General features: G+C 38.3%; 1 protein-coding gene across 7 annotated transcripts in view; it reads left to right on the top strand.

The window, feature by feature from the left end:
- Positions 1 to 6,096: 6,096 nt before the first annotated feature.
- The window catches only part of LOC306642434 (protein phosphatase EYA1-like), a 65,098-nt gene continuing 48,437 nt past the window's right edge, over positions 6,097 to 22,757 (top strand). The window contains exons 1-3 of one of the 7 annotated variants that reach the window (XR_013758503.1): positions 6,097 to 6,215; positions 8,472 to 8,550; positions 8,929 to 9,116. Coding sequence is in view for 3 of the 7 variants with exons in the window: in XM_079108215.1 (XP_078964341.1) it covers positions 6,182 to 6,215; positions 8,472 to 8,550; positions 8,929 to 9,116 (301 nt within the window). In the remaining 4 variants the exon portion in view is untranslated. Of the gene's footprint in view, positions 6,371 to 8,471; positions 8,551 to 8,928; positions 9,117 to 22,757 lie in introns of all 7 variants that reach the window. The other 6 variants (XM_079108215.1, XM_079108216.1, XR_013758506.1 and 3 more) reach the window with 6 other exon arrangements.

The raw sequence follows: 22,757 nt of genomic DNA, 5'->3' as shown, positions 1-22,757 counted from the left end.
ATTACTTAATACCCTAAATACACTTTTAGCTTGGAGTTGGAACCTCCCAGGTGGAGTGGGACCATGTTCACAGAACCTGGAGGCCTACTTCTTCGTTTCTGGCTCAGCTCCTGAAATCACTCTTACTGACTCTTCTCAAGCCAAGTGGAAGACTTTCTTTGTCCATGTCAGTGCTATGTCTGAAGCACCTGTTTGTATCCCAAAGGGAAGCGGGAAGGAAGGCTTTCCTGGGTAAGAGTGAAAATCATTCAGGCAGGGGTGGCCCAGTGGCAGAACACCTGCCTGTAGGTCCGAGGCTCTGGGTTTCAGTCCAAGCACTGAAAAAAATGTTCTCCTTATAACCAGGAAAAGATGATATTCTACTTTACTCATTTCCCAGAATAAAGTTTAGAAGAAGTTATCTCAAAAGGTGTTTTATGTTCTTATTAAAATTACATCTTAGAGAAGTTGATTGTTGCAGCAACACTTTGATGTAACAATTTCTTCAAACACAAACTGAGAAGCTGTTAGAACATGTCCACTTCCTACTAGGACTGATGTTTTTCCTAATATTTAAAAATAAAACCTTTTATACCTTGAGAAGAAATTTATAGTAGTTTTATAGCACTCCTAAGTTACCACCAAATAACTGGTACATTCTCTAAAGAAAGAAGTAATATAAATGGATACTCCTAGCACATTTTTATAATTAAAAAGAGGGAGATTTTTATTACAGCAGATACTTCAAAAGATCACCAGCTTCATCATTAGTAAGTCTCTCCCATCACAGTCAGAAATAACTGACAGAATGTAATAAGACAAAATGAAAAGCCTTCTGTTGCACAGATAATCTTACCTATCCAGTATTCAGTGGTATGCTGATAATGTTAAACTCCTCCAAAAAAGGAGGCAGGACCTTATTTATGGTGTTCTTCAGTTTTTGTGTTGCAGATAAACCCACCTGGCTAATTTCAGGTGACCAATGTGTTAAACAACAGCTTTCAAAAACCTGAGGATTGAGCCATGAGCTTTCCCAAGCCATGGCTAGCTGTCTGGACCACTGCATTCAGCCTTTACTTTCTTCTTCACTTCCTCATTTTGTCAGACTGACATTTGTTGGAGTGACAATTTGTCCAGATTAAACTATTTAAAATGATATTTCCCAGCCATCCTTGCAATAGTGCAGACCACAGAAGTGTGTCACTCAAAAGGTGTGGGCGGATGTTGTAGTAGTGGTCAATGCTTGCCACAGGTGGTGATGGCGAGTGGCATCTTCCTCCCAGGGGCTTCAGGCCATTCGCTTCTTTTGGCCTTGCCCTTTCCTTTCTTCTCTCTGGAATGCAGATAGGATGACTGAAGCTGCAGCAGGCATTTTATAATTAACATTGAGGTAGAAGATAAGAGGATTGCAGAGACCTTGGCCCTGACACCTTCGCATTATTTCATCACCTCTGGAATTCTTATTTCTGACCTTCTTTTTATAAAATATTAAATAAGTTCCTATTTTGCTTAGTCAGTTTTATTTAGGTTCTGTGTGAAATGCAGCCAAAATCAATCCTTCATTGTCGGAAATTTGACAATGGATATATGTCCAGTGGGGAGAACTTGCTAAATGAAATAAAGCAATTGAATTTTTTTTCTGTACATCATGTAATCACTTTCAAAAACGAGTACTCCATGAATTATCCTATTGGTATGAGTCTACCTAAGATACTTGGCTTGGAAACAGAAATTGTATTCTCAGCACAGCACTACAAACATTCAGAGAGAAGAATATCGGTAACCTTTGTGCACATACAAGATGCCAGGTATCACATCCAGTACTTTCTAGGCACCAGGATACTTGCTGTGGGACCTTGGTGAAGTCCCTTAACATGTTGGTGCTTCCATTTCTGCATCTATAGAGAAAATAGTGTCTATCTCATGGTGTTTTTTTTTTTTTATCAGTGTATATTAATTATACAGAATAGTGGGTTTCATTGTGGCATATCTGTACTTGCATATAACATACTTTGTTTACATTAATTCCCTCCCAATGACTCTCCCTTAGTCTCCCCTTGCCTTCCCTTGCCTCCCTGTTTTCTAATTCCTTATAGGATTGTTTGAAGGATTAAGAGTTTAATAACATATGCATAAGGCTCAAAATCATTACTCTCAATTGCAAACCCAAGTATTAGATATCATCATCACCACCGCTACCATCATCATCCCATAGAAGCCCTAATTCAATAAGCACTGCTATCATCTAACGATGAGGATGATGGTGTCTACCTTATTGGAAGGTTCTGAGACTATAAGCAGAAGATGCCTCTCAAGTGTTTAGCATTGTGCCAGGTAAATGCTTAGTAAACTCTAGCCATTGTGAGTTTCAAGTATCCTATTCATAGATTGATCCCCAGCTTTTTGGAATGGCCCCAAACTCTACCAATGCAGGGACTGCACTGGGACCTTTGACCCATGGATCCTGCCATCTTTTCAACATCTTGCATTCCTTTATGTCCTCACCTCTCCCCTTATCACCGTCATCCATGGTCACAACCTTCCATTCCCTGACACTCTTTTCCTCCATCACGCTCACCTGCAAAATCCAAGTCCTGGTTAGACTCAGCTCTGACCACTTAGTCTGTCTGAGACTGGATAACTAATCCCAGCCACACTGACTAGCTGGCTTTAAGTTCATGACTACTAAACTCAAATGGGCACTTCTTAGTGCAGACTGACAGTCCAGCCCTTTTCCTGTTTCATTTGCTCTCAAGCCCTCCCAGAGGACAACTGCTTCAAAGTGCCCTTCTCTCTTCCAGCTTCCAATGTCTCTTCACCTCTGCAGTTCTCTGGAAGCAGGTCCTTGTCTATTTTCTCCAGAAATGAGAGTAGTAAGAAAAGACCCTGGGGTCCTGTCTCTGTGTCCTGTGTCCTGTGTGCATCTGGGGCCCACACCACCTTCCCTCCAGGAACTCGCTTCTCCTGGTAGCACTGCAATGGCCCCTGGGTCTTTCACAAACAGATGAAATAGACTCACCTCTCTGAACTTTGCATTGGTTCTGTTCTTTGTTTTGGAGGTCAGAAACCTATCCCTTGGATTGTACACTAGGCTTCCTTTTCTTTCTGCAGAACCTCCTGCAAAGGGGTTTTCCCCTGACCCTGTAGAGAGAGTCACCCCCTTTTATGGATCCCCCTTACCTTTCTTTTTCTGACCTTATAAAATCACCTAAAATATTTGTATTTATTATGTCTCCCTTGAAGAGTGCATGGATTTTCATTGATTTTCTTTGCCATCATATCACCTAAAACTAACAAGGTTTAATTGGTTCATTCATTCACTCCATTCCTTCATTCATCTGACAGGGGTTTAATGAGGTTCTGTTAGATGCCAGGCAGTTTTCAGGCACCGAGGTTATAGCAATGAACACAACAGGTCAAGAACTGAACATTCTTTGGGAGGTAGTTAGGTCATGCTAAAGTTTGAATTTGGAATATCCCCAAAAGACCTCAGTGACTTGGTTATCAGTTTAGTCCTATTGGGAGGTGTAGGAGGTGGGTCCTAGTGGGAGGTTTTAGGTTATTGGTGGCATGCTTTCAAGGGGATTGTGGGTTGTTAGTCTCTTGCGCTCTCTCTCTCTCTCTCTCTCTCTCTCTCTCTCTCTCTCTCTTTCTTCTCCCCTCCCCCACTTTCCTCACTTTCAACTCTCATGGGGTGAGTGGCTTGCTCCATCACAGACTTCCTGCCATGATGTGCTGACTCACCAACCGGTCCAAAAAACAATAGGTCCAACCGACCATGGACAGAAACCTCTGAATCCATGAGCCAAAATGAAACTTTTTTCTTTATAAGCTGATTGTTTCAGGTATTTGTTACAGTAATGAAAAGCTAATCAATACTGGTACTGGTGCAAGAAAGAAATATAATAGGGAGAGAGGATATAGGGGTATGTACAGGAGAAACCTTGGATGGTGGCCTTGTTGAGATACAAATTAAAGGCCTGGGGGAGGAATGGAGTTAGTCATGTGGAACTCCTTCGGGGGAGGGAACAGCTAGTGAATAAGAACTGAGGTGGGAGTGTACCCGGATTGTTCCATAAGAGTAAGGAGGACAGGGTGACTTGAGGCAAGGAGCAAGAGGGAAAGTAGGAGTCTAGGTTAGAGTGGTAAAGGAGGTTGGGGTGGGAAGATCCTGTCAGACCTATACACACTTTTATTCTGAATGAAAAGGGGATCCAAAGAAGGGTCTTTTATTATTTTAATATGTAGTCCATATTCAGGTTCTTATTACTGTCATAATAATGTCATTTTTAAAGAATAGCCAAATTTTTATTATCATTTAAGGCAATAACTTGCACAAGAGGTAAAATGAAATTTCACAGTGTTTGTAATATAATAATTACCATTTGAGGCTACTAGAACTGCACTAAGAAAGACCATGTCTAGATTTAGAAAATTTAACAGCTTTATAATGCCATTGTATACCTTTTCTTTCATTAGGATCCAATCAAGAATCATGTACTGCATTTAGTTATATCTTCCATTTTTTCTTTTAACAGCTTTGTTGAGATAAAATTCACATGCCAAATAATCCACTCATTTAAGGCATAAAATTCAATGGCTATTCTTGCAAAGTTATGCAACCATTACCGGAAACTGATTTTAGAATAATTTCATGGTCCTACACCTTTGGCTATCACCCCAGGTCACTCAATCCCCAGTTACTTTCTGTTTCTGTAGATTTGTTTCTTGTGGATATTTTAAATAAATGAAGCAAACAAAATGTGGTCTTTTATGTCTACTTTCTTTCACTTGCAATAAATTAAAGGGTCATCCAAGTAACATATGTCAGTATTCTGCTCCTTTTTATTACTAAATAATGTTCCCTTGACTAGATATATCTTATTTTATTTACCGAAGAAGTGTTCTGAACAGGAGAATGACCTGATCTCAGTGGCATTCTATAAGGCTAACTCCAACTTTTTCTCCAAGAAGCAGAAAACGAGAAACTCTGATAAATGCTGCTTTTAGGAAAAATAAGATGAGATCCAAGAATTGACCTGTAAGTGCTCAAATAGCTTAACAAATAAGAGATTTGAAATTTACTTAGCAGACATATTCTGATATGTATCTTATAAATGACATTTTATGGGTTTTATATGATTTGTTGCACTTCCTTTGAATAATTAAATATGAAATTATAATTAATTAATAAGCAATAATTTTAAATGGGATGCTTGATGCATACAGGTACAGAAATAATTGCAGTACCATTAATTTACCATGGTTTTTGATGTTAATGTTGCTGGAAATGATTCTTTTGGTTCATATGAAATTTACTCCTCAGAATAATCCTCTAAACACAACTCAACATTATCGTAATTATTCAAGATTCCATTCCAGCTTTCAGAATCTGGTCATGAAAAAAGTTGATTCTTGGACAAACATCTTTTCAATGTCTATGCAAATCAGGTAGACATAAGTTTATTTTTGTTCTGAAGGCGTTTGACATCTAAAAAGTCGTGAAAATTGGACCAAATAACTAGAGTACGAAGAGTTACCTCCTTGTGGTTTCTGTCATTATTTGAAGCAACAGGACCCTACTCAAACCATTGAATCCTTAGTTGGAAATGCATTTATGGACTTGGGGATTGCAATAGTTAATAGGTTATCCAATTCTGGACACAAGCAACTTTTGGGGCTGCAAATCTTTGTGGAGAGAATGAGGGGAAATGAAAACTAGATATAAAAGGTGAGTGAGAAAATGTGATCCGCATTCTAAGGAAGATCAGTGCTCAAGGTGGATGTGATGTGTTAGGGACCATGCCAGAAATAAATACACAGCACAGTCAGCCTGATTTGCACCTACTGCACCAAACCTGCTCCACCCGGACTAGAGTCGGTGTTGGGAAAGTCAGAAAGCCAGTGTGATTTTTCTCCCCCTTGGAACAAGCCGGGCTGGATCCTGGGCCTAGGGACTGGGAGCGGTGGCTTCTGCCGCTCCCCTGCGCTGACCGCCCACTGGGTTCAGAATTTGTAAAGGATCCCTGGTGGCACTACCTGCAGAGTGCGCGAGTGCGCATGTGAAGGAGCAGTGGGCGGCTCCGACCCCCAGACGCCAGCGCGACCAAATCAATCCAGGCTCAGGACTGGCAGGCGGAGGAGACTCAGCGGCTGATCCCCGGCCCAGGAGAGAGGAGGAACCCCGCTAGCACCGCCACTGATGCGTCCACGAGGTCGGGCGCACCGCCAAGCGGGTAAAAGCAGAAGGACCCGAACCCTACTTTTCCTTGCGCGCGTCCTCGCCCTCTGCTCGGCGGCCGGGGTCTCCCAGCGCCGCGGTCTCCCTTTGGCGGACGCGGGCTGCGCTGGAGGGGCGCTTCCCTATGAAGACGCCTCCAGGCTGCTCCAGGTACAGACCTGCCAGCTCGCCTCCGCTTGTTCCCCGCCGCCGGCTCCCCGCCCCGCTTTGTCGGGTTGCAACCCTCCCGTTCCATGTCTCTCTTTCCCTTTCTGCAGCCCGACCGAGGCCCGTGCGCTGTCTGAGGCCCTTGGTGTCCCGCGCCAGTTTGTCGACCCTCCCGGGGTTGGGAGGACCTCCGCCGGCACTGCTCTTTTCGCGCCCCGCCAGGCGGTGCGCCCAGGAGGGGGACGCCTGGTGCCGCGGTCCGGGCGTCCTGCGTGGGTTCCCTTTCGTGCCCACCGGCCTCTTTGGGGTCCACGTCGGGGAAAGCTCGCCCCGAAATTCTCACTTGATTTATCCAAAGGGTTGGCTGCGGAGTGTAATTCCCCCTTCTTCCGCCTACAACCCCCTGAGTCTCCTGATCCTCTCATCCCACATTCGCACCTCAGACACACTTCCCTACACATCTAAAAATTTCCTCCCTACTCTTATCAAGAACCCTTCATATGGAACTCAAAATCCCATCCTTACACACTTTAGGACACTTCCTCCACACTTCATTGAGCAACACCTAAACAACTAACACCTAAACAACTCAGAAAGCCCTCCTTATGCACCCAAGAGTGTACTCCCTAAAAATGCCAGAGATATTAATTCAAACCTCAAAAGACCTCAGAAGACCCAGTAACTAATTGGAATATACCAACTACAATGTTTTATACTTAAAACAACCAGTAAATAACAAGTGCATATCAAAGACTTCCTCCTTGATCTGTTCACACACATATTGCCTATCCAACTAATTTGTGATAAAATATAGTTTAATTTTTTAAAAATGGCTTTTATTTCTGATTGCAGAAACAGCACAGGTTCTGAGTAGAAAAATTTGAAGTGTACAGTGGCTAGTGATCTCACACAACCATGGATGGACTCTTTCCGAGATGATGTTAGATTTTAGTGCTCTTTAAATAATTTTATGCTCTAAGAAGGATTTTAAAATGAGATCACCCAAAATATTTATTGTCATTTTAGTTTTGAGTTTCACAAAAGAATAATGAAAATTTTGCCATGTCATTAAACATCATTGACAGCTTCATATTATTTTGTTTTCTAAGTAACGTTATTAAGGACATTTTCTGTGTTTTGTTGTTAAGAGCTACACTAAAGAACATCTTTGCCAACTATCTCTTTGAATAAATTCAAAATCTTTTTCCCAGAATAAATTCCTGGCATTAGTATTGCTGGGTTAAATGGTTCACAAAATTTTTTAGTCATTGCCATACAGAAAAATTTGCCTATTTAAATCCCCATTTTGCAGTGTATTAATACCTTTTTTCTATAGTTGCCATTTCCTGATATTTGCAGAAATCTTTGCCAAAAGCATCATCACAAATAGCATATTTTTGTTTTGTACAATTTAGCATTTGATAATATATAATGTGAAAGGAGATTAAGATTTGCTTTTAGGTTGTATCATTCACAGTGTCTGCTTTTTATTGTTGGACAATTTGGGCAGTCAACACATAGAATGCTACTTTCATACATGTAATAGATAACACACTGAGCATGTTCCTCTTTGATCTTCATTTTTTCAAATTCTTCAAGTACTATCATTCACTATTCTGTGAAATGTAATAATGAATAGCTTTCTCTGTGGGTCATTATAATGGACCATATAATAATGACTTATGAAAACATTTTAAGTCCTTGAAAGTAGCACTAGAGTTTTTGAGTTAGCGAGAATCTGATAGAACACCTAATTAGATCCCTTCAATTTACATTATGCATATTTAATATAAAGATCTGAAAAATCTTGCTACATTTTACAAATTAAAATGGAAAATTCAATGTCTAATATTTTTGTACATGTGTATAATTTTGTCCTTATTTTATGTGAGTTATTCACAAACTCAGAAATGAAACTTACTCACTTTTTAATTCATTGTTATATGGTGACCATGATCAACGCTTACAAGAAAATAAAATTTTATTCATGGCAATGAATTCTAGTGTTGAAGGTCAACTCTGCCTTACCTAAATGGTATTTTCCAGTGGTCACATTTTTTTCTACATAATTTAGTAAGCTACATTTCTTTTCATTTTGTTTTAGGAGTTTTACAACATTATCAGGATTATATACAGGAAATAATTCAGTCACAAATTTCTCTGGATATAACAGTTCATAGCAGGTAACTTAAATCAGTTTAACTTCTGAAATATTTTAAACACAACATGATTTTATTATATAAAGAAAGATCTGTTTATATTAAACTGCAAGATCTTTCCTAAGCTTTTTAATAGTTTTTTTCCTTTAAAAAAATCTCTTTAGCCATTCCTTTTGGTATGTTATTTGGTTTTCACATTGTTTTAATTGTATAAGTACTGCATCATAGAAGATATATGAAGAATGTAAATAATCTCACATAAAATTTGCAAGACTGAGCTCTTCAAATAATGTGTGCTTGCTAGTATAAATTCAGAAGACAGAAAAACATTTGTAATTGTACTTTTGAATATAAGAAAATAAGAATTTTGACAGATTATTCTTATGTGTTTTAATTTGGTAGGCCTATCCTTCTTTATCCCAACTTTGGCCAGGGTCAGAATGCACCATATTATAAGAGCTCACCATATCTAGCACATTACATGACAAGCAGCAACACCAGCCTGATGATGCCATCCACCAATGCCACTTACCAGCCTCAGGAACCTCCATCTGGCATGATGAGTCCAGCTGTCACTTTTCCCACAGCAGGTAATTATGTGCATTTCATTTGTCCTTCAGGCTATATTTTCTGTGCCTTAAATGCATTTTTCTACATTCACATACTTGTGCAGTGGTTGTATGGTTTTGGCAAGTTTTAGCAAAGACTAAAGATAAACAGCATGATTATGGGTTTAACTATTTGTATTTCTTTGAAAATTTTAATATAGAGTATGAAAACATCAAAAGCACATGAAATAGATATTTTATTCATTTTTAAATACAATCAGCATTCGGGATTTTCTGTATATAATATACATATAGCTTTTTAGACTTATAATTTGAAATATTTAGCTATAATTATAAATAAATACAATTTGTTGATACCAATATGAAAATATGAAAATAAATGACATTTCCTTGAATTTAATGTTCATCCTGATGAAATATTTATTGTTTTTCATCAAAGTAATACATTGCTGATACTTAAAGAGATAATTAATGTCAAAGGGATGATCATAGAAGCCACAGGTCCCCTCCACCACCCTTCACCACTCGGGGTATACCATGAGCTTAATAACAGTGTGTTGAGTGTGGGAAATGTTCATAATTCTGCTCAACCCTTGATGGGCTTCAGGAAATTTCCCTACACGGAATCCTTGATACTTCCCCTCCATTGGTGCTTTTTTTTTTTTTTAAAATAACTCTTAATGGTATATACTTAATTTCCAACTATGTTTCTTAAATTCTCTCTCATCCTTCTCACCTCCTTAACTTTTAAAAAAGGTAGTCGTTCCTTTTGTAGGTTATGAGATAAGCTATTATGCTCAGAAAGTCATTTTTTTCCTCTTGGTGTATTCCAGAGCTAGAGCTGCTGTATTGCTACAAGTCAGATTTAAATGATCTTACATTGAAAGACTTGTCTGTGACCTAATCCTAGGAAGCTAATTCCAGCAGATTATCTTAACTCATGAAAAAAAGTGTTTTATCTTATAGATGCTAACTTTTGACTATGGCATTGTTTTGTAAGTGTTAACAGATCAGATTCCCCTCTAAAAACGTGTTCTGTGTTCTATCTTTTCTGTCTTTTTGAAATACAGGCAGATATTGCTTAATTGTGAAGGAGGAAGTTACATCATTCTTAAATTCCTCCTCCAACTAATTTCAAATTCTCCTGCATATTTCGGCTTTAAACATTTTATCTTTGATCATTGTATTCCATTAATATGTATTTTCAAAAAACTAAAAACTAAGTTGATAGTCTTTACTCAGTTTGCATGTGTAAATACAACATTCATGGAACTGAGTATGCTTGTCTATTTGCTTTTATTTAGATTTCATATCTGTATAATCACACTGAAGTTAAAGTCCATTACTGAGTATATGGAAACTTATTGTAGACCTTTATTGTAGAATTTTCCTGTCTACTTCCATCTGCATCATACAGGCATTGTGAGGAAACATGAAAATATGTCCCAACCATAGGGAGAGTGTGTGTTTTCACATGGACCTTCTGTGCCATTCAGCCATTCTTGGATAATAAAAGAGTTTTGGAATGGGGATAACTGTGTGAATGAGAATTACTAAAACATCACTAGGGTCAGTGAAATAATAAGGAGACAGGATAATTTTACTTAATTCACAACATTTTGTGAAGGGTACAGTACAATAAGCTGGTGAGCACTTAATCCTGTTGCTTAAATTAAGGATGATGAGAGCTTTGCCTTTTTGTCATAACATGAGAATTTGTCTTGCAAACCTGACATTGTCTTGAGTGAGCTTTATTTCTGCCATGCAGTAGAATGGGTGTGGCTGGGCAAAAAGCCATGCCTCACAAGAAGCAATACAAAATCACAATTTTCAAAAGGCATGTAATTTTATTGTAAGAATAAATACTGGGTTTTATTCAAAAACATGTTTAGTATTTCAGTGTTTTTCTATATTTCCTTATGCCTACAGTAGGAGTAGGATTGAACTGGGGAGAAAGTAATTTTCAGATTTCTCATATTCATTGCTTCTCACTAAAGTGAATGTGCAGGGATCCTTTCCTAAGTTACACAGAAGTAAAAAAAAAATTGCATGAGTTACCACATTGGAAAACTAAATAAATAAATAAAAGATTACAAGTTCAGAGAAGTGTGGCTTGGGTTTTATTTTGCTTTATGTTTGTGATGAGACTTTTCTCAGACTAAGTTTTTTGACATTAACTTGCCTTCTTACTTAGTCATATATAAAATGCAAGGCTTGTTCTTAATGAAAAGGAAGTTTTGATGGTAAAGCACATAAACACATTAAATAGAAGATTAGAAGAGTTTATAACCTAATGGTTTTGTTTTGAGATAGAAATAAAAAGTATAAAAAAGTATAAAAGTGTTTATACTTTTTAATAAAAAGTATAAAAGTGTTTATAAATAATAAATCTCCTCTGATATTCTGCACACTATCCCTTGGTTTGAGTATTTTAAAGGATATATATTGCTTATATAAAATTGTACATAGTACCTGCCCTTAGTCACCTTCCCCCCGCACACACATATGCACTTCTGTATTCTTTGTCTTATTTTTCCTGACAAAATAATTCTATTAATTCTCACATAGTTCTGTAAGCTAGAGACAGAGTTGGCATTGCTATTTCACAGTTGGAAAAACTAAGGTGAGGTCAGTAACAATTCTAGGATGTAATTTCTGAGCTTGGCTTTATCCTTGAGTTCTTACTCAATAAAGCATGCTGCTTCTCAAAGCCACCTGGTCTGAAGTTTCCAGTAGGGGTTGGGGAGGGGGTTCAGAGAAATGAAAATAAAAGCAGAGTCCTGGAAAAACAGTAGCTGTGTGGCATTCATTTTCTTAAATTATTTATATCACTTAGCAGAAGCATTTACTCTGATGTTTTCAGTTAAATATGTGTTAAATGGTTGACTGAGCTCTATTTTTGACAAAATAATGCAGACCTAAAGTTACAGTGAAGAGGTATCTGGTATAGAGTATTTCAGGTTATTTCATAGTGGAAGTATTCCTCCAGTTTTAAAACCAATTTGTGGATAGATTGCACAGAGTTGCACACACTGTCTCTCTTTTCTTCTTCCTGAATCCCTTTCATCCCCACTTCCCCTCTCTCCTAATTAAGTTACCTGTCATGGTCTTGCTTAGGGAACAGTTTGCCACAGCATCTCCTTATGTTTTCTTTTCCTTCCTCCCCCAGAACCTACAGGACCTCCTTCTCCACGTTGGCTGCCTACTTACTTTTTTCTTCTTTCTCTACTTGCAGTTCATGGTGATGAGTCCTAAGTATAAGGAAAATGACAGATTTTTATCAGGGAAAATGAAAGACATCCATTTTAAAGTGAAAGTGGGCCTCTTAATCCAATATATCACCTTCTAACACTTTTGAAAATTCATACTTTCTGACTCTCTCAGACACTTTGCCAAATACACCTTATAAAATTAAAATAGCATTTTTTGCAATGTCATTATTTCATGCAAATGCCACTGGTTCTCTTCTCACTTTTATGTAACTGCTGATATTTAAGAATGTAATTTTCTGCTATTTTACATTGTATATGTGCAGCGTGTCACCTGGCTTATTGGTTGACTTAATCCTAGATTGGTCTGGAAGTCATGTCTGCCATTGTTTCTGTGAGAAAACAATTTCTGAGTATCAAACAACTGGTTTAGAGTATAGCTAATTTGTATAATATCTATGTAAAAATACTTAGAACATAGCTAAATTTGTTAATTGACAACTCTTACATCTACAAATTTATTTCAGTAACTCTGGTATGAAGCAATTGAACAATAGGGAAGCTTTTTATTTTAAGTTAAAATTAGAAAGGGTCTTATAGCTGCTTTTTTGCTTAAGACCGTCACTGCGTAAGGAATCCAGAAAGACTGAACTTTTCTAAGCAGCACAGCCTGCCATTGGTGGAAACTCCTGATGGCGCACTAGAGTGGCAACCTCAGGAGGCAGAAGGGTATGGTGTGGCCTTTCCCACACTTCCCTAGGTGGTCCAACCTTCTGAAGATGGAGATGGATGTTCTGTGTTCTATAATTGGTCAAAGGTAGGATCAGTTAGGGACACAGCTATCAGGTATTAAGGGATCTTCTATTTCATTCTTTTTTGGTCCTCTGATAGAAGAATACTCCCTGAGAACTAATATAATGTATATTGATTCCCAGTCATACCCAGTGGAGTACAGTCTCCATCTGGGCTCTTCTCAGGTCAGCCTCTTACCAGGGATTATCTCTGAACATATCTTGGATTCCATTCTTCTTTAGAGTAGAGCTTAGAAAAATTGGAGTTCGCTAGGGATTTGGAGTTGGACTAGCCAATCAAGATTTAAATCCTGGTTACACATTACTCTGTAGCATTTTAATTCTCTAAGAAATGAGAATAATACAAATTGAGCATCTCCTATTTGAAATTCTGGAGATTTCAAATCTTAGATTTTAGACATTTTAGGATTTTGGAGCATCTACATACATATAATGAGATATCTTAGAGGTAGGACTCAAAGGTTAACAGAAAATTCATTTATGTCTTGTATTTACCTCATACACCTAGTCTGAAAGTGATTTTATACAATATTTTTAGGGCATCTATCTTTTGAATGCAACCAAGCACATGAGGTCAAGTGTAGAATTTTCCTCTTTTGGTGTGATGTTTGCACTCAAAACATTTTGGATTTTGGAGAATTTTGAGTTTTGGGATCAGATATGCACAATCTGAACCTCTTGTCAACAGGTTAACTAAGAATGAAATTTTGTAAGTAACTAGCAAAGTGATTGACACATACTAGACCCTCAGATGTTCACTTTGTCTTTTTATTCTTTAAACAGAGATTTATAAATGCTTGCTGTGTGCCAGATACCATGCTCAGTGATAAGGATACAGAGGTCACAAGAAAATTAAGGTCCTTGGTCTCAGAAAGCCAATGAGTACTTCCAGCTTAAAGTTTATTACTGTTGTGCGTTGTGCTTTATGGTTGTTCTGGAGACTCAAGCCGGCAAAGTGTGGCTTAACAGTTTGTTTCACATAGAATGACTGTGGGGAATTTAAACCAGTGGTTGAAATGTGTGGGAATAATAGAAATTTCTGTGAGGTTACCCACAGAGTACTAGAGAGTTGGTAATGGCCGTGCTCTAGTGAAGATGAATCTCTCTAAATTTAGTTTCTAGAACTTGACTGAGGAATTAATTTACCTAGGAGACCTCAGTTAGTGATTGTGTGAAAGGGGAGTCATGGATATGGAACATAGGTGGAAAAGTCAGTGCAATTTTCTATAAATAGTCGATGTTGGTTAATTGCGGACTACTCTTAACCTATAAGATTAGTCAACATGTGTATATGCCTTAAATTTATTTTACATTCATTTTTATGGGAGAGGGCTATGTCTGACAACTTAAAGCTTTCCAAGTTTTTCTTCTTTAAGACTTTTTTATCAAAGGTTATCCTTTGATAACCTACTATTCTCTTAGAATTAATAATAATATAATTTATTCAAGGCCTTGCTGATGTCCTTTATTTTCTTTCTCCTTTTTTTTTTTCCCCTTCCCCCTTCTCCTTCCTTTTCTTTTGCCAAGATCTGATAAAAAAGAAATTTCCCAGTATAAAATTGTCATGTTCACACTCTCATATGTCTTCCTCAAGGTGTAATGGCCCCTTACTTTATAGGACCTTGTACATCCCAAATGCTTTTTGAGGAATAGCACAGACCCTCCCTTCAGACTGTGCAGATTCCACATGGGAATCTCCCTTGCTTGGGCCTGTCCTTAGAGAATGTAATTTCTCAGCACAGCTAACTTGGTGCAGCATATGTCTCACTTAACCTAGCAACTAGTGGCTCCATTTGAAGTAACTTGAAGTATATAACCTCTTACCTATTGCTGCTTAACACTCAAAGGAGAAACTTGTTTCTGTCAGTGGGCAGAAGAACTCATGATGGCCCTGTTCTTCTAGACATTTTCAGTTTTACATTCAAACCAGGTCACTGACTCAAGTGCTCTGTGCATTGAAGCTCTACACTCTGGAGTTCTGCAGTCAGCTGTCATCAGCCTTATGGATAAGAATCTTGTGAAACCTGTTCTTTGGTATCACAGTGAATTCCCTTAATAAGAAGTCCTTAGTGTCTGTTTCTGTTCAGAAATTGAAATAGGTTTTTTGTATCATATGCACACTAAGGGGTATAGTACTTTTCATGCCTTTGCCCTGCATGGACTGCAAACCTTAGAACAAGCAGATCTGTGCAAACCACACTCTCCTTGATTTCATTCTACCTTTCCCACACAAATTTTTCTTCTAAAAGAAGAAAACTTCAGTTTTTAAAAAGTCATCAAATTATTGTGTAGATAGTTGGTGGTTAATCTTAAACTCTTCTTGGAAAGCAGTAGGATATAAGTTATTCAGAAAATAAAATTAAGAAACAAAATGTTTTATTCAATAAGAATATGTGCCAGTTAAATATTTACCACAATCACTTTATGCTCAGGAAGCACTTAAGTTGCAAATTGCATTATAACTACAATTTTGAAACATCACCTTTTTGGTCATACAAAGACACTTTGAGGACTCTTGTATGACAGCTTTCTGTTACTATAGCAAAAATACCTGAGATAACAAACTTATGGAGAAAAGATTTACTTTGGCCCATGGGCTTGGGCAGTTCCAGTCTATAATCTGTTAACTTCATTGCTTGGGGTCTGTGATGAAGTGGCATACCATGATCAGAGTGTGTGGAGGAGTAAATTCACTTTATGCTCAGGAAGTAAAAGAGAAGAAGAGGGGCCTGGGCTCCTGCAGTGCCCTTTGAGGGCATCTCCTCAATGACCTAGTTCCCACCTCTTAAAGGTTCCTCAAGAGTTGGGGATATATTTTGGTGGTAGAGCACTTGCCCAGCATGAGTGAGGCCTTGGGTTCAATTTCCAGCACCCCCCCCAAAAAAAAAACTTCTAATAATGTGAACCTGGTGGCCAGAGAAGCAAGCACTCTACCAGCTGAGCTATCTCCCCAGCCCTCTTATCAAGTCTTAACAACCAGACTATAGAATAGTTTAATTGTAGCCTCCCAAAAGCACATAACTTTTCACCTTCCCTTTGTTCCAAGTCCCAAACCTCCTCTGTCTAATTAATAGCCTTATTAGTTTTAATTCACTTGCATTATAAAAGAAAGCATGTTGTCAACTGTAAAATATATTCCAAATGTAAGACTTCATTTTCTCTACCATGGATTTCCAGTTTCTGCATTTATTTTCCTTCCCACACTGCCTTATAAATAATCTTGAGAACTACAGGATTTGCGTAGAGTCTCTTTTCAGTTTCCCTTTAGTGTTTATTCTGAAGTATCTGTATTCTTCAGTGTACAGATACAGAATATTTTTTCATCTGATCACCTGCTTGTGCTCAACTTTGATATTGATATTGGTTACCACGAAACACGTTTCTGTTGCGGTGTCTTCCTTAATTATGCTGTTAAATCGCATTATACTATTCCGCAGTTGAAGGAAAAATAGAAAGCATGGATTCTTCTACTGACATCTGTGACAGTTTTGAGAATGCATTTCAGCACTTTACTAGTTGTTCATTGACCTTCTTATTTTAAACATTCTGTTGGGTTCTGTGGAGTTAGAGAAAGCAAGGACGTGCTTTTGTGTATTCGAGGAGCATTTTACCACCAAAGTAGGTAAACATACATGCAGCCAGACCTAATAAAAGTTGAATTTTTAGAACACCATGCCAAAAGAGAAACACAGTGCTCATAAAGAATGCATGTTCAAAGATTTCTTATATAAAGTGGGGCGGGAGGAATTAGCAAAGAAGGTGAAGTCTGTCTGCAGCACTGAAAGAGCAAATGACTGAGAGACTGAGCATGGGGAGGGATATTTATTTGAAGCTAGAGAAATAGAACATTTTAAATGGTTTCCAGAACAGGGCATCATTTCCATTAGAGTGCACTTAAATTAGGCTTAAATTTCATTAAAGGATGAAAGTAGTTTGAACAGAAGATACTTCATCATCTTTACAAAAATAAACTGAGCCCAGAGAGATATCTTTGAACAATTCACTTAACATGAAAATAACAGTAATGTGTATTTACAAAATCTTTAGCATGCCTTAATTAATTGATATCTTTAAAATGGTGCTATCTGCATTTTACTGTTGAGGAAATTCAATTACACATAACTTCCAGGAAATTATATAAATTAAAAGTTACCAAGCCCCTTTTGGAATGTAAACACACCTTGAGGTCTTAATTCATAGGTTATATTTTACACTATAGAGACATTTTAACTAATTGATTGTCTGTGTTTTATACTATAAGTTAGGGAGGATGCGCAGGTAGACTATAGATCCTTTGTAGAAGGATCTGTTCCTTTTACAGTGGGTTATTTCCCTAGCAGTAAAAGAAGAGAAGTTCACATTTCTGGGATTTTGAGAGTTTCATAGTCGCACACTTTGGACCTAAGAAGCCTCTCTCCTTTGGCCTCAAATCTGCAGGAGAAAGTGGTGGCCAAGCCTCCTTAGATGCCCTCTGGGTTTTTTCTCTGTCCTCATCATCACCCAGCAATAATTCTGGCTTAGAGAAGAAATGTTTCCTCTAGGGCAAGTCAAGTCTGGTGAGCATGTGATGTAGAAGGAGACAGAAGGAGTGAAGGATCCAGAGACCACATCCTGAATCTGTGTCCTGGTTGTGATCCATGCTAGCTGGGAGCCCTTAAGTTCTTTTAACATCAACCTTCTCATTCACTATGTGGGTTCAGCAACACACCCCTGAACAGATCCAGGGTAGAAATAGTCCCAAAGCCTAAAGACAGTCCTGTCCTGTCCATTTCTCCAGTTCTTGAACTTAATGTGTTCTCACTTTTACTGTGAATAAGTCCTCTAACTCTACTCTGAATCAAGAGGATAAAATGATGCATAAAGTATGTTTGGAGTCTCCTGTCAGTTTGTCCCCTAATAGCATGAAAGCACATTGATAAATGTGTGTGTGTGTGGTTTTAAAAAATAAAAAGGACCACTTTTATCCAATTTTAAAAATCCCAAATTTTAATGGGGGATTAATGGTCAGGGACATTTTTCTGTATGAATCAGGGATGTTCCCCATGCCAAGTTGTGAAAATGATAAATACATGTTGAGCCTCCAGTGTGTTCCAGGCACAATTTTGGACATGAGAGACATAGTAGTGAAGAAAACAATCTCTGCCCTCAAGGAACTTACATTCTACTGAAGGGCACAGGGAACAAGGAAAAATAAATTGCATCTGGTAGTCAGAAGTGTCTGAAAGGATTAACAGATGGGTAAGGAGAGTAGAAGTAGAGCAGATAAACTGTTTTGGAAGCATTTTTATGACAGAGTGGCATTTCAGCAGGAACCCACCCACCAATATCTGTGGGAAGAGTGCTCTGGGGAGGGGAAACATAGACACCAGAGCCTGGAAATGGGACTATGCTTGGTAGATTCAGAGTGCCACTAATTCCAGCGTTGCGGGAGCCAACTGGGAGGGGAGGGTGGTAGGAGTGAGGTTAGGGAGGTAGAAATGCCATCATGGTAGGTTTTGAGAGCATGGAAAGGACTTCAGAGAGGTTGCCATCTTCGTAGATTAAGATGGAGATATACACGTTTCTAAGACAATGAGAAGGAAAATATTTTAATCTTTTTAGAGACCTTTAGGACCAAAATGTTTATTAGTGGGTCTCTTGAATCTGAATCCCAGTGGTTGGAAGGGAAGGGTGCTCAGTGGTGGGACAAGAGTGAACCACAGCCATGTCAGTGCTTGGTCTGTTGTCAGTGCAGAGGTGACAGTAATGACTGTTAAAAGAAAAATGATGGGGACTAGAGGTGTATCTCAGTGATAGAATGTATGCTTAAAATGTGTGAAGTTCTTATCCTTCTAAAAAAGAAAAGAAAGACAAAAATACTTTCTATTCCCAAGTCTAGTAGCAAAGGATCATATGAGCAGAAGATGAACTCCAATGCAAAGATGAGGCAACCTATTAAGTAGTTGCTTCAAACTGATTTGTTCCCAAGATTTTTTTTATAAAACAATATCATATAAAGACCTTTATAAAGGAATATTCCAAAATTGTTCCCCTTTTTTTAGGGAAAAAAGGCAGGAAAGCTGAGTGAATGTGTGCATAATCATACATTTTCTATTATAAGCATTTAGTTTCTATGGTTTTCTGTCACATGAGAATTCAAGTGTAAAGTTTAGGCCACCACTGGAATTTGTTTAGAGTTTTGATAATAGTAGAAATTTTGATTTTGAGTGCTGAGGAACTCAGCCTGCACAGGTTGGATCTAGGCACCCTTCCCCCAGCTGCCTTACAGGAGCAAAGATTATTTTCTAAAATATTGTCTAGAGAACTAGAGGTGATCCCAGTTAGAAATTGTGTGAGTCAATTTTGCCACTGTGACCAAAAACCTGCCAAGAACAACTTACAGAAGGAAAAGGTTATGTTGGCACATAGTTTCAGAAGTCTCAGTCCATGATTGGCCAACTCTATTGCTGTGTGCCTGAGATAAGGCAGAACATCATGGTGGAAGGGCATGGCAGAGGAAAACTGCTCGGCTCATGGATGCTGGGAAGCAGAGAAAGAGGAAGGGACCAGGGTAGACATAGTTCCCAAGACCACAACTCTAGTGATGTACTTCCTCCAGTCACACTCACCTGCCTGTAGTTACTACACAATAGTCTATTTGAATTATTAAATTCATCAAATGGATTAATCCACCAATGAGGCCAGACTTCTCATAATTCAGTCTTTTTCACCTCTGAAAATTACTGCATTGCCCAAAGCATGAACATTTGGGTAGATATTAAAGATCAAGCCATAACAGAAATATTTATCAGATTAGGCTGTGAGAGGTCATTTAGGCTGTGAAAATCTAAATTCTCAGTGTGAAAATCCTGCATGCTCCTTTCTCATTTGCCTTTTTACCTAAATTTTCTAACTTTCCTATAGAGTGAGCAGCTTGTCTTGACCATGGTAGGGCCTCTTAGTTTTTCTTTTCTCAGAAATGCACCTTAATGTTGGGCATGGTGGTGCATACCTGTGATCCTAGTGGCTCAAAGGCAAGAAGATTGTGAGTTCATTGCCAGCTTCAACAACTTAGTGAGGCTGTAAGGAACTTGGCTAGACCCTGTCTCAAAAAAATAAAAGGGACTGGGGATGTTGCTCAGTGGTCAAGCACCCCTGGGTTCAATTCCTGATACAAAAAAAAAAAAAAAAAAAAAAAAAAAACAAAACAAAACATGAAATGCACTTAGTTTTTTTACCTGTTGTCACTGCTATGCTTGTCCATTCCTGTAATTTGTGATAGTGTCTCCCAGATTCAGTTGACTACAGAGAGCCCAAGAAACAAGTGTCCCCCAGGCTCCAGATCTGAGAAAATGCCCATCTTACATCAGATTCATTAGGTGTGGGCCCACAAGAGCCATTCTGTTAGAGATGAAAACATAAAATCAAAAAAAAAAAAAAAAAAAAAAAAAACATAAAATCACTTGCAAGATGTATGTCTGGTGATTAGAAGAGTCCAGGCAGAATCTCCAAATGTCCCGTATTCTATCTGCCACTGTAATAGCAGAGTCAAGTGGTTACAATAGAGACCATGTGACTCAGAAAGCCTGAGATACTTACTGACTGACTCTTCATGGGAAAAATCTACTCTTTAGAGTATAGAAACAAATAATCAAAAATAATCAAAATTATATTGTATGAACAAGTTGGTCTCTGCTATAGTTTGGATCTTGAGTATCCCTAAAGGCCCATGTGTTGAAAACTTGATCTCCAGTCAGTGATACTATTAAGAGGTGGTGGAATCTTTAGGAAGTGGGGCCTAGTGGAAGGAAGTGACATTCCTGGGGGAGTCTGCCCTTGAAGTGGATATTGGGACCCTAGCCTCATCCTATCTTTTTGCTTCAGGTGCCCTCTGTCATGAGTGCTTGCCATGGTGTACTATACCACCTCAGGCCCAAAGAAACAGGGCTAAGTGACCATTGGACTGAAATCTCTGAACTCATGCGACAAAATAAACCCTTTTCCTTATTAAGTTGATACTCTCAAGTATTTTGTCACAATAATACCAAGCTGAATAACACAGTCTCCATGCTCCACAGTATACCCAGTATACTCATACCCAGCAATTCCATGGGTTAATTTCACAGTGTTTGGGAGAAATGAGTATAGCTCATACCCAGCAATTCCATGGGTTAATTTCACAGTGTTTGGGAGAAATTCTGAGTAATTTCCATTCTTTGTGGTTTTGTCTTGCCCAAACCCGAAGTAAGATGCCACCTTCCTTATGTACTTTAAAGTAATCAAACTCAATCCTCACAGAAGAGTTTCCTCCTATAGGAAAACTATTTTAAAACATCAGAAATATGCCCAATGGATATATGATTCTTTTGGCCAGTAGCATTGAGCTCAATTCATCTGCCTTCCTAAAGGAAATGCCAAGGGAAACATGATATTCCTTCCTTGTTGAATTAGAGCTCAAACCTTCTGCATCCTTTTCGGTTTTCTTAATTTGGATGTGGTATACCCTCTGTTAAGATATTGCAGATACTTAGGTCGATTTTGAGAGTCTCAGTTCAGGGGTGCCTCAGTGTCAGTTGCTGTCTGGCATTCAGTTTACATTCACTTGTGTAATCATCCCATGTGTTTTAAGGTTTGAGTCTCAACTGTGACAATATCCACATGTAGGGAAGTGCTGTGCTGTATTCTCTACAAACGGAATATACTTATTGATTTGCCTATCTCATGTTCACTAAATTCAGATGGCCTCTCTCAAGATTTCACAAATAGCTCTGCCTTTCATTTTGTGTGCTGTATCATCTTAGACAGATTCAGGGTCTAGCCAGAGAACATAGTTCCTCTGGTCTCACTCCAGTGTCATTGCACATGGTGTGAGAGCTTCCTCTCTGCTCAGGGATTAGTTACTTCATTCTGTTTGTGGGGAGTAATCTTTTACCTCACTCAAATTTAGAAATGAGTAAGGAAGACTTCTGTCCTCCCCCAGCACAGAGAGGGAGCCTGCAGGAGTCCAGTATTCTACTTCCTTTATAACCACAACTGGCATATCAAGTTCCAGGGGTGCAAGATTAGATCAGAAGTCTCCTGCTACTCTAGAATAAATGTGAATGCTTATCCCTAAATCCTTAAGGAGCCAAACAGGCCTTCATGCTGTGTAGCAAGACACTGTGAAAATAAAATCTTGTGTGAAGGAAAGCATAATTTCAAGAAATATTAGACTGGGAAAAAATCTGCAAAAAGGGATTATATATATGTATGCATGTGTATGTATAGTCATGTATATATGGATATGTGTGTATACATATATATAATGTATATATATGTATACCTGATACACACACACACACACACACACACACACACATATCACAAAAGAATTTAGAAAATCAGCAGCCAGACATGGCACCACACAGCTAGTCAGGTAGCTAAGGAAGAGGATTGCAAGTTCAAGGCCAGCTCAGGCAACTTAGCAAGACCCTGTCTCAAAATTTAAAAAAATAAAAAGAGTTGGGGATATAGTTCAGTTGTAGAACACCACTGGGTTAATCTCTAGCATTGTGATTAATCTATTAATTAAAATTAAAAATTGGCAATGGATTTGGACAGTTCACAAAAAGAAAAATAATTTTAAGTAAATATATACAAGTTTCTCCAACATACACAAATTA

Source organism: Sciurus vulgaris (assembly GCF_902686455.1).
Source record: "Sciurus vulgaris genome assembly, chromosome: 12".
Classification (NCBI taxonomy): domain Eukaryota; kingdom Metazoa; phylum Chordata; class Mammalia; order Rodentia; family Sciuridae; genus Sciurus; species Sciurus vulgaris.
This window is presented reverse-complemented; position numbering and strand designations above follow the sequence as displayed.